This window comes from Carya illinoinensis, chromosome 14 (genome assembly GCF_018687715.1).
Source record: "Carya illinoinensis cultivar Pawnee chromosome 14, C.illinoinensisPawnee_v1, whole genome shotgun sequence".
Lineage (NCBI taxonomy): Eukaryota > Viridiplantae > Streptophyta > Magnoliopsida > Fagales > Juglandaceae > Carya > Carya illinoinensis.
This window is the reverse complement of record NC_056765.1, coordinates 30538745-30551073: the sequence shown is the minus strand read 5'-3', so window position 1 is coordinate 30551073 and position 12329 is coordinate 30538745. Positions and strand designations below refer to the sequence as shown.

Here is a 12329-nt window from a genome sequence, read left to right as displayed (position 1 = left end):
TATATTATGAGTACCAATTTGGAGAATGTTTGATAAAATATAATGTTAGACAATTTTATAGTATAATTAAATATTATAAATAAATATAGGTTTTTTTTACAGCACTACAGTCACTACTTGCTAATTATAAAAATTATAATTTAAAAAAATTAACATGTATTATAATTTATAATGCATAGACTATAGTATTTTTTTTAATAGGATAATATTTAAATATACTTTTTTATGCTAGTATAAATTTAATTAAAGAGCCGATTAAACCCTAAATTGATTTCAACCGTTGGATATGTGGTTACTTTTTCCAGGGACTTGAGAGCTGTTGGATTTTAATGGAGGCACATTTGCCCTAGGGTTACAACGCTTCCCGAGTCTGTTACTGTTGCGCCGCTTCACGTTTCACTTTCACCAAGTGAAATTTCGCTCTCTCGGCCTTGCCGCTTCACTTTCTCTCCTCTCACTCTCAGACCCATCGAGAAACCCTAGCTTCTTATCCTATTATCCATTCTCTGAATCTCTTATGCTTACACGGTTACACCGATTACTAGTTACCTCCTATATGCCATCTTAATCTATCATTCGATTTGTGTGGTGCATTTGGGCAGCATTTGTTCTCGAGAGGCCTCGGGCCGTCGAGTGAAAATGGCTGCTTCTGCAGTCTGCTAGAAACCCTAGCAAATGCAGTCGGCGGCCGTTTTAGAGGGGAACCATGGCTGCAATCTCAGCCTCTGAGAAAGCAGCCGGTCCTCGACAAATGGGTCATTAAATGCATGCATTTATGACTCCCAACCACTGCTTCCCTAATTTTGTGGCTTGTGGTTCTCTGGTTCGTCGATTCGTCCATCTACGAGTCGATTACCCAATTTAGTTTCCTTTTTCTACGCATTTAGTTGGGAATGTTGGCAGATTTGATTGATTTATCTAGTTATAGTTTAATCTAACTATTTTCAATGCCCATTTCTGGTTCTATCCTAACTTTTTTTCATATTGTGATTTGTGGTATTGTGGGCACAATAGATCTACATGAAATCATCTAAGTACACTGTCATTCATGATTCGTGATCACTCAACAATCGTATATGCTAATTTTGGTAACTGTGAGACACTGAGACTATGACTGTTTTGGTTGTCCATCACTTTGATTGTTAAGTTTATGTTTTAATTTTATTTTTTTATTTTATTTTGTAATAATTGAATATGCCCTATTAGAACTTAGACCTTAGGCCGTTAAGTGTTAACTTCATGTTTTGGTTATTTTGCTATTGCTTACAATTTTTGAACTTGTAGTCTAACTTGAGCTTTTATATCTGAGCTTGCTGCTTGCCTAATCATCTTACCTACTGAGTTGTGCTCAAAGAAAAATTTATAGTCGCAAGTATGTTCTCTCAGCCTCTCAAGTTAATTGCTATTTAATGATGCTTTTATGTTCTTGCTTGAACTATTTAATAATGCTTTATTATTCATGTTTGGGTTGATTAATCTGATCCTATGGTGATTTTGGCCTTAAGTAGTGGTGCATGTTTTATTTAACATGTATTGGTTGATTTATCTTTTACAATCTGTCTTGTAGTTATGTAACTGTGTTTATGTTCTAATTTCAAATATTTAAATATACTTTTTTGAATCTGTTTTGGTTGATTATAAAGGATCATATATGGTGATTGCTTCAAGTATTTAATGTTGTTTTCTTTACCATGTGTTACTTAATTCATCTTAATTCTTATCCAATCTGTTTTGTGTTTATGTTCTAATTACAAGTACTTAAATATGCAAAGAAAGAATCTGTTTTAGTTGATTATAAATGTTTATACATTGTTCTTGAGAAAGTATTTAATTATGCCATAAAATTGTGTTGCTTGATTAATCTGTTCCAATCTGTTTTGTATTTCTGTTCTAATTTCAAGTATTTAAATATGCTTTCTTGAATCTGTTTTACTTGATTATAAATGTTTATACATTTTTCTTGAGAAAGTATTTAATTATGCCATAAAATTGTGTTGCTTGATTAATCTGTTCTAATCTATTTTGTGTTTCTGTTCTAATTTCAAGTACTTAAATATGTTTTCTTGAATCTATTTTACTTGATTATAAATATTTATACATTGTTCTTACTTGAAGTATTTAATTATGCCATAAAATTGTGTTGCTTGATTAATCTGTTCCAATCTATTTTGTGTTTTTATTTTAATTTCAAGTACTTAAATATGCTTTCTTGAATCTGTTTTACTTGATTATAAATGTTTATACATTATTCTTGAGAAAGTATTTAATTATGCCATAAAATTGTGTTGCTTGATTAATCTGTTCCAATCTGTTTTATGTTTCTGTTCTAATTTCAAGTACTTAAATATGCTTTCTTGAATCTGTTTTACTTGATTATAAATGTTTATACATTGTTCTTGAGAAAGTATTTAATTATGCCATAAAATTATGTTGCTTGATTAATATGTTTCAATCTGTTTTGTGTTTCTGTTCTAATTTCAAGTACTTAAATATGCTTTCTTGAATCTGTTTTACTTGATTATAAATTTTTATACATTGTTCTTGCTTCAAGTATTTAATTATGCCATAAAATTGTGTTGCTTGATTAATCTGTTCCAATCTGTTTCGTGTTTCTGTTCTAATTACAAGTATGAAATGGTATTGTGTTTAATATGTTTTTGTTGACAAGTTTTATCCAGTTTCTTCTATGTTTATGTTGTTGAGGTACCTTACTTCTGGAGGCACATCAAGCCACTAAGGCAAGATTGAATACTAAAACTGTTCAAGTCAAATTAGTTTGACTTTAACATTTGTTTTAGTTGAATTAAATCAACTATATCAGCCTTGCCTTTTGGAGGCACATTGAGCCATCAAGGCAGGGTTGTATAACAAAACTGTTATTGTGAAATTGTTTTGACTTTAACATCTTTTAGTATCCTTGCCTTCTGGTGACACCTTGAGCCACCAAGTTGAAAGGTTGTTTTGATTTCTGGTCTGTGATCCTATGTTTATTGGATGTTTCTAGTTTTGTGTTTATAAAATATTAGATCCCACCAAATGGGTGATCCAGTGAATGATGTTGATCCGGTAGAGGAGTATGAAAATGAAAGCTCTGTTGGGATTAGCTTAGTAGAGGCCATATCTGATAATGATAGAGACACTGCCCAAAATTCTCAAGCCCCTAATATTGTGTCTACTGAGGGCCCTTTCACAGAAGTTCAAACAGTAGCCTATGAAAGAAAAAAAAGAAAGAGGACTCCTGATATTTGGAAGGATTTTGTTGAAATTGATAGCAATGGGGTTAAACAGCCTCAATGTAAGTGGTGTAAAACTATATTTAAAGCTTCTCGCTCAAGTTCTACCACTACATTATGTAGGCACCTGCTGACTTGTTTGCCATACATGGGGTCTAAGAAAAAATAAAAAGTCTTAGCAGTTGAGTCTAAGGAGGCAGATGGTGCCTTCACTGTCTCAAACTTTACCTATGATCGTAATAGGGTCCGAAAGCTTGCCTCTCATATGATACTTTACCATGAATATCCATTCTCTTTAATGGAACATGTGGTATTTAATAGATTCATGAGTGCAAACACTCCATATTGAAGAAAAATGTCTTGGGCTGCTGCAAAGAAAGAATGCATGAGAACTTATGAGAATGAAAAGATAAAGTTAAGGGCTTTGCTTAAACATGTGAATAAGGTTCATATCACAACTGATATGTGGACTTCTTGTCAAAAACTTTCATATATGGTAGTGACATGTCATTTTATAGACTCTGATTGACACCTTCAGAGGCATGTCTTGAATTTTTGTAATGTGCCACCTCCACATACTGGCCTTCTTATTGCTGATGCTTTAGAAAAGTGTTTCCAAAATTGGGAGATTGAGAATAAAATTAGTTCAATTACTGTTGACAATGCTAGTTCTAATGATGTTGCCATTTGGATCTTGAAAGATGATTTTAGATTGAAGAAAACATTGTCTGTAAATGGCCAACTGTTTCATGTACGTTGTTGTGCACATATAACAAATTTACTTGTACAGTATGGACTTGGGGAGATTAGGGATATTGTTGATTGTGTTAGAGATGGTATAAAATATCTGGTAGCATCAGAGAGTAGGCTAAAACAGTTTAGTGAAATTGCAAAACAGTTACAATTACCCTCAAAGAAACTGATTTTAGATATGCCTACAAGATGGAATAGCACTTATTTAATGTTGGATGCTGCAATTCAGTTTAAAAAAGTTTTTCCTAGATATGGTGATAGAGATAGATGTTTTGAATGGGTTCCAACTATTGAAGAGTGGGGGCAAGTTGAAAATATTTGTCAACTATTAGCTATTTTCAATGAAGTCACCAATATTGTATCTGGAAGTGATTACCCAACAGCAAACTTATTTCTTTCTGAAGTTTGGAGAATGAATGACATCTTAGGTAAGAAGAGTAGAGATGAGAATGAGTACGTGAAATCAATGGTAAGAAAAATGAGTGCTAAGTTTGACAAATATTGGGGGGAGTGTAATCTATTGATGGCAATTGTTGCGGTGTTAGATCCTAGATTCAAAATGGTCCTGATCTAGTTTTGTTTTCATTTAATTTATCACGGGCCGAAGGCTGCAAAGAATATTGATCATGTCTCTACTGTGTTGCTTGAGTTATATAATGAGTATGTTCATGAATACAATTCAACTCTTGAGGCACAAAGAGAGCAGGATAATGCTCGAATGAATGTATCTGGTTCTTCCTCAAGTGTTGGGACTAGGAGAAACATGCAGAGTGGCCAGTCATTATTTAAATCTTTTCTTAGAAGTGTTGATACCGTGCAGCTTAGTAAATCAGAACTGGACAATTATTTAGAGGAGATCATTTATATTTGTGAAGAGGGTTCAGATGCAAGTTTTGATGCCTTGGAATGGTGGAAAACAAATAGTCTCAAGTTTCGAACTTTGTCCAAACTGGCCCGAGATATTTTGGCTACTCCAATTACCACAGTTAGCTCAGAATCAATATTAAGCACAAGAGGCAGAGTCATTGATACTCATAGAGCTTCATTGAAGACTGAAACTGTCCAAATGTTGTTATGTGGGTCTGATTGGGTTAGAGCACTATATGGGCTTAAAAGATCATCCACAAATTCTGTAAGTGTATTTTATTTATTTTAATTGCCTATTGCTATTATACTATTTTATACTTACTATTATTAATTTATTCACAAAAATACTAACTACTGTTTTTTTATTGTCAATAGATGGATGTTCCATCAGAAACTCATATTCTCTTGCCACAGCAATAGGCCCATACAAACTTACATTCTGTTTTTTGAGCATGTTGAAAAAATGGAGCATTTGGGCAGTTTTCTAGTTTTATCTGGTTTTTTTTGTTTAGTCTATATTATTTGCTATATGATATTTGGACAGTTTACTTTGTAATATTTGGACAGTTTGGTTGTTCTATTTGATTTTGTTTGGGATGATATGAGTCATGATAGTTCAGGTAATTTCTAAATTCTAACTCCTTACCATCTAGATTTCCTTAATTTACTTTAAATGATAAATTAAATTTTGCATTGCAAACATCCCTTGACAATATTACTAAGTTAAAAGTATTTGAGTAATTTTGCAAGGGAATAAAAATTATATTAATGTTTTTTTACTGGATCAGTGTGTGCAGGTTGTCATGGTGATTTTGTTCAAGTTTGGGAACTTGTTGACTTCTGATATGGTGAACTCTGATTTTTTGGTAACTTCCTTTCATTGTGAATTTCCTAAATTTTGGTAACTGCAGTTAGAAGAATGAGATTAACTTCAAACTTTGGTAACTTGTTGTGAACATCTGTTTTGGACACTGCAGTTGGCCATCTATATGTTTGTCTGACTGATTTTGTTGAACTTTGGTAACTTGTTATGAACTTGTAACTTCTTTGGTAACTGCCAATGGTATGAGAATGAGAGTATTGTGGGCCTGTGGATGGTAACTATCTCAAACTGCATTTTGTATCTATTTTGTATTGATATTTTGTGGCTGGTATGAGAGTATTGAGTTTTGAGTATTTTCTATGTGTGTGCCTATTGAAGTTGTCAACTTGTCTACCTCACAGTTTGTTGTCTGGCTGATATGAGTCGTGCCTATTGGCTATTGCCTATTGCTGGGTCGTTGTTTTGGATCTGTTCTGTGGTAACTGCATAATGCATTTGGTAACTTGGCTGAATCACTGATGCACATATTTCTATCAGATTTTGGGAACTTGTTGACTTATGTGACTGTCACGGTGATATCAGATTTCAAAACTTGTCTAAATCCCTAATGCACATATTTATTTATGATATTGTCTGTATAATTGTATTGTGTAACTTGTTAGAGATATGATATTGATTTTTCATGGCAAATTAAGTTTTACATTTTTTGTGGAATATCCCTTGACAGTATTGCTAAGTTAATAGTACTTGAGCAAGGGATTAAAAATAACACCAATTTTTTTAGTATATTAGTGTATGCAGGGCAACAATGTCAAGATTTCTGGCTGGCTCCATGCACGATTCCATGAAGACTGAGGACTTTGTCATTTGACAGCCCATTTTTTGTTTTGAAATATAATGTATATTATTTCATAATTTATTGTTGTAATTAATTTTTTTATTCACTTGTTCCGTTAAGATGTAAAATTTCGTCTAATATTGTACCATAAGTCCATAACCATAATACTCTTAATGTAAATTAGTATTTAATTTGTTATAAGTATTGATGCATTTATTTTAATTTTATAATTTTATATGTTTATATAAATAATTTAATTAGTGAAATTTTAACATAAACGAGCCGAACTCGAGTCGAGCTTGAGCTTGACTCGTTAACATAACCGAGCTCGAGCCGAGCTCGAGTTCATTTCCCTCCTATACGAGCCGAGCTCGAACTAGCTCTTAGGCTCGGCTGATAAATGAGCCGAGCCTCAGCTCAACTCGAGTAGTGACCGAGCCGAGCTCGAACACCCCAAGCTCGCTCAAACTCGACTCGTTTACAGCCCTAAGTGGAATTATCTCCTATCACATTCGAACCAAAAACCCTTTTGACAGCCGTTGTCACAATATTACATCCTTATTTCACTCTATCTTATTATAATGATATGAATTATTCGTCAGACTTTAAGATTTTATCTAAAAAGATAAGTACGCTTCTACTGTGCCACCCAACTTTTAGAGTTAGTGTGTCCCGCTAATACAATCTCATTCCCTTTAATAGTAACTCAAAAACTGACCATCATACACTAAAGAAATACTGTCAATTTGTAAAACGTTTTTTTTTTTTTGAGATTGTCTTATTGGAGGAAAGAATTTACTGTTTCTGTTAACTCCATAGCAAACATTGCATACATTTACTGTACAGCTTTTGCATTCTATAATGGCATCAATAGGTACGGATCTTACAGTTAACTACGACCAGCCTTTTGGCTTGTATTTTCTTCCCCTCAGTGCAAAAGAGAAGCCGGCTTCGTTTTCTGTATTTTTCTCCACATTCATTTTGCAGCATGGCTGCTACTTGTTTGAAGAACACGTACACTTTGCACGGTTTTCAGAAAGTTTCTGATAAAATTCAAAGAAATCAAACATAAGAACGAATGAGAATGGTCGAAAAAAAAGTACAAGAAACGATTAAATATTGGGAGGATTTAGTGGATACCTGGACTTGATTTTGAAGGTCTTTAATGTGCTCAACTGCAAAATCTAACATGTCTGCTGTGTTTGTTTGCTACAGAGAAAAGAAGCGAAAAATGAGTCCCAACAAAGAAATCTACAATTGAAGAACAACAATGTAGGAGAAAGTTTATACCTTGTCCATGTTAGGGACAAGATCTTGTAGCTTCCTCATCCTTTCACTGATTTTGGTTCTTCTCACCTGAAAGATTCACAGGAAAATGAACATGTAAAGCAATTTTAGCATCATGGATTTGGCTGTGTCACCCTTTTAAAATGGAAGGGTGATCAAGTTCAGGGATTAAACTATCTATGACTAACATTTGCAGCCAATTTACCAACAATAAAAATGACTGATGAACTGAAAATGAACAATTATATTTGCATGCCGAATAAAGATCTTCCACAACCTTGATATGGTAGGATTTGATTCATAAGAAAAAGTATCTTGCAAGAAAAATGGACTTTTCAAAAAATTACCCTCTCGGCAATGCTTCGTGGGTGCGTGGCAAAGCCACGCTTAGCTCGAATCTTACAAGGTACGGAATCTTGAAACTGCACGAACTTTTCAATGGCAGCCATCTCTGCTGCAGTTTTTGGCAAACTCAGGTGACGAGCCAAACCAGAGCGTGGGCGATTCCTATACTCCATGTTCTGATCGACAGAAAAAAACTTGGATTAAGTAGATAGATAACAAAAAGCAAGCACAACAGCTCAGATATATCTAACTACCTGAGTTTCTGACACATCTATATTAGAAAGTGTCATTGCATCAGCATCAATATCGTCATCTGTAACTCTTTTGAGATCGGAAATCATATCAGAATCATCCCAAGAACCAATCGGGAAACCACTGTCTGGATTGCTTGCTGCCATATTTTTGTCCTCAATTTCAGGGATTGGAGCCATTATCCCTACTGCTGCAGAAGGTGGCACTGATGAGTAATTCTTCAACCTGCTAGCAGTTGAAAAAGGTGACTCTTCACTAGTGCCCTTACTGCCTCCGAAACTTCCCATGCCTCTCATTGCAGCATAGCCTGCCAATTGCTAAGAAATTCTTAGTGCCATAAAAACTTGTACCAAGAAGAATCAATACTGAAACAGCTCACTATTTTTTTTCTTATGACATGATTCCATGAGAATAAACTGCCTTGCTCCTTCTAAATCTTGTTTATAAAATCAGTAAATCTACCCGCAAACATTTACAACTTAACATCTCACTAAGCAAACTGTTCAAAATATTTTCAAGCATTGTTTTCTGCAGCTAAAAGGAGGTTAGCAATAACTTACTATGAGTGCTTTCTTTTCTTTCCTCTCATATATTCTTCTAACCAAACATAATAGGTGGGAAAATGCAAAAGGTACTTACTATTCTCAACATTGATGTGGGAGAATGATCCGGCCGGCAAGCTATTATGCCGAACAAGACTTGAATTATTATCACCACCACCACCTGTCTTCATCTGAGGCAATATTCGACCCATTCCCATTGAACAAGACCCCTCCAAACTCGGATTCAAGCCCTGATTCGGCAATGGCGGCCGTGATGGGTTCTGGTAAAAATTCTGAGAAGCAGAACCATAATTTTTCAGCTGTTGAACAACCCCTGCCGCTTCGTTGTTCATTGATGCCATAAACTGCGTAGATTCTTTTGCCGCCACTTCTGATGCGTCGTCATGTGTGCCACCGCTGCTCATAAACCGATCGAAGATTCGCTCTGTCTCCAGGCTCGAAGACCGGTTGAAGAATTGCTCGCAAAATTCCCTGTCAATGATTCCTGAGAAATACGAGCCTGGGGCCGAACGGTACCGTGTCAAGCCGGAGTTCGTCTGGCTCTGGTGATGTTGGTGTTGATGATCATGAAGATTATGATGGTTTCTTTGAAGATCTGGCTCCATTTGCTTCTCTTCTTTTTTCTTCAATTTTCTTCCATAAAATCTTTAAGGTGACGTTGAAAAGTCGTGTACTTTTTGAAGGTAACCTCTTTGACCCCTTTTATGAAATCAAACAAAAAGCTCAAGGAGATCAGAAAAACTTTCAAAACCACCACCAACAGGAACAGAGTTTGGCTCTGTTTTCTTCACAAGCAAAATTACTTCCCAGGAAGGTTTCCAATAAAATTTTTGCTGATTCGGGTGGATCTACCACCAGATATAAACCCAAATCAATATTGTAACTTGGACTGAGAACACACTGCCATTAAAGTAGCCTTAAGAAACAGAGGAAAAAGAGGGAAGCAGAAATTCAGGATCATAAAAAGTTACTTTTTCCTCAGAAACACCAACGTGTTGACAACCATCCAATCTGACGACAACCCAGGTTTATATTTGTGAGTCTGAACCACAAAAATGAAGAAGACAATATTAACAACAGAAGCAATCACTGAAATCTAAACAAGGAATATTAGATTGGAACAAATAATAAAGAGAGAAGGCAACTCTGTACAAGTTCTGTTGGGAGTGGAGGCGGCGGTGCTGATGCCAGTGAGTGGGGAGAGAGAGAGATAGAGAGAGAACTAAAATGAAGAATTCTTACTTCTCCTGTGAGTTGAGCGAATGAAAAGTGAACAGAGGACAGAAATCTAGAGATTTGCTAGTTTCACTTACACTGTTTCACAATCCTTCATTTTACAAAGAAGAAAGGCTAGGTTTTGATTAATGGGGCAACCCCAATCGACAATTACTACACCATCCCTGTTGGACAACATATGTGAATTATTTACCAGGCATTAAGAGACAATTCCAACACTTTCTCCCATATTTAAAGAAGATATGGTTCCTTTTCAATCCATGGCAACATACGACACATGTTTTGTCGGCTTCTTACTACTAAGTTGTATGATTGGAATCTGCTTGAGGGAATATCTACTGTTCTCACGTGTCTGGACTCGTATAGACCTCTTATCTTATTGTATACTCCAGACTCCAACAATGTAAGTGTTACAGCTTAGGTCCTGTTTGAATATTGATGTAAATTAAGATGAATTGAATTTTTTTATAAATAATGATAAATTGAGATGTTAGAGTGAGTTTTGTGAAATTCATTTCAAATAAGTTTAGATGTATTTGAATGTGATTAAATGTATTTATAAAAAATTAAAAAAAGTTATGGATTCTGCGTGTAAAGAAATGTTAAGTTAAAAAAATTATGGGTCTCACGTTTAGAGAAGTTTTGAGTTGAGATGAATTTAATGATTTGAGAGTTGAGTGTTTAGATATTAAATTCTACTTAAAATTTCAACTCAATTTAGACCAACTTCCAAATGAGACCTAATGTTACCTCTTATCTACCGTTTTCAGTTTATGAATTTATTTTTATAAGAATTTTTTATAATTGTAAGTTCCCGATTACATATATCCAAGAAGATAACAACAAAAATAAAATAAATCAAACTTTGGTGATAAATGGTTCCATCGATAACTCCTATCTTGATTGATTTTATTTATTTATTGTTGTTATTTCATTCTTTACATACAGCATGCATTTGGAAATCATGTCATCTTGATCAGACTGTATGTATGGGGAAAGAATCAGGATTGTTACAACCATAGTCTAACAAATGTAGGCATTGTTTCCTTTACTTTTTCCCTTTTTCCTTTGGATTGACAAGTAGTGGGTCCAGTAGGTAAATAATTACACATTTTAAGGTTTATGGAATAACAAAATTGGCAGTATATTAAGACATGAAAATGTCTTGGCAATAAAACCAGATAGGCAGAGATTCCCCAGACGGCCATCTTCATGTGACTCTTATATGAACTAACAAACACCTTTGCCTCTGAGGAATATAAATAAATAAAGCCTACCCCTCCCAACTCTTTTGGAGATGATTAAATTATTATTAACAAACAACTTTTACTTTTTATGTGAGTTATTCTATTTTTAAGTACTTGTATAGAGCATATCATCTATATCACTTAAATAGAAAGATTTAATTAATAATATTTAAACTTTAACTTATGTTTTTCAAATATAAATACTTTATTATATATACTCTATATACCGACTCTAGAATATAATTTTTCTTTTTACACTATTCTTATTTAAGGTTTTCTAATACGAGTTAGGGCTAATTTAGTTACACAAAATCAAATTATATCATTTCATCTCATTTTATATAAATTATAATTTTTATAATTTTTTCAAATTTTCATATAAAATATAATAAATAATTCAATTTTTTCAAAACTAAAAAAAAAATTAATATTTAAAAATTATATTATTTTATTCAATTTTCAACAAAATATCTTATCTCATTATATTTGAATTGTGAAACGGCCTACATGTCACTTTTTTTAATGGAAACTTCCACCTAACTAAGTTTAAGGCCTTATTTGTTGATACACTTATCACTACTAAATGACAAACCTGATCATTTGATTTGAGTGGAGGTTAAGGTGTTGCATATAAAATCAGAGATAATGATTGTAAGAGATTATGCTTAGTGCATACTTCTTGAAAATGTGAGGATGTTGGGGCCCACTTGGTATATGATATGAATAATGTCATTTTCTGCACCCTTTTCTTTTTTGTCATATCGCTTTGTGGGGGTAAAAACCGAGTTTTTGCAAAAGGTAGAAACAAAAGTAATTATCAATACATAGTCTTAATCGATGTCAACAAAGCATATCATATGCATTTGAACGTTGAATTAAGTTGAA

General features: G+C 33.9%; 2 protein-coding genes across 6 annotated transcripts; one reads left to right on the top strand and one right to left on the bottom strand.

Annotated features, from left to right (window-relative positions):
* Window positions 1-3036: 3036 nt before the first annotated feature.
* Window positions 3037-5854, top strand: LOC122293810 (zinc finger BED domain-containing protein RICESLEEPER 2-like). The gene is made up of 6 exons (XM_043102270.1): window positions 3037-3295; window positions 3416-3543; window positions 3772-4455; window positions 4594-5118; window positions 5651-5719; window positions 5831-5854. The coding sequence occupies exons 1-6, from the start codon at window positions 3037-3039 to the stop codon at window positions 5852-5854; spliced, it is 1689 nt and encodes a 562-aa protein (XP_042958204.1).
* Window positions 5855-7292: 1438 nt separating this feature from the next.
* On the bottom strand, window positions 7293-10415 carry LOC122295117 (transcription factor bHLH130-like). Of its 5 annotated transcripts, none has more exons than XM_043104171.1 (8): window positions 10275-10415; window positions 9933-10003; window positions 9038-9660; window positions 8401-8705; window positions 8149-8322; window positions 7805-7870; window positions 7655-7723; window positions 7293-7557 (listed from the first exon to the last, which is right to left on the bottom strand). In XM_043104171.1, the coding sequence occupies exons 3-8, from the start codon at window positions 9564-9566 to the stop codon at window positions 7510-7512; spliced, it is 1191 nt and encodes a 396-aa protein (XP_042960105.1). In that variant the 5' UTR covers window positions 9567-9660; window positions 9933-10003; window positions 10275-10415; the 3' UTR covers window positions 7293-7509. The 5 variants fall into 5 exon arrangements, with proteins under 5 accessions (XP_042960105.1, XP_042960102.1, XP_042960103.1 ...); XM_043104168.1 differs by lacking the exon at window positions 10275-10415 and adding an exon at window positions 10114-10274; XM_043104169.1 differs by having other exon boundaries at window positions 9038-10003.
* Window positions 10416-12329: the final 1914 nt, after the last annotated feature.

Excerpts from the sequence above, each read along its gene's own strand:
- LOC122293810 (XM_043102270.1), top strand. The coding sequence starts at position 3,037 with ATGGGTGATCCAGTGAATGATGTTGATCCGGTAGAGGAGTATGAAAAT. Across the intron at positions 3,544-3,771 it reads TCTCTTTAATGGAACATGTG|AGGCATGTCTTGAATTTTTG; the intron begins GTATTTAATAGA and ends TGACACCTTCAG. Across the intron at positions 5,720-5,830 it reads TGGTGAACTCTGATTTTTTG|TTGGCCATCTATATGTTTGT; the intron begins GTAACTTCCTTT and ends TGGACACTGCAG.
- LOC122295117 (XM_043104169.1), bottom strand. The coding sequence starts at position 9,566 with ATGGAGCCAGATCTTCAAAGAAACCATCATAATCTTCATGATCATCAA. Across the intron at positions 7,724-7,804 it reads TTGTCCCTAACATGGACAAG|CAAACAAACACAGCAGACAT; the intron begins GTATAAACTTTC and ends TTTTCTCTGTAG. Across the intron at positions 7,558-7,654 it reads ACCTTCAAAATCAAGTCCAG|AAACTTTCTGAAAACCGTGC; the intron begins GTATCCACTAAA and ends GAATTTTATCAG.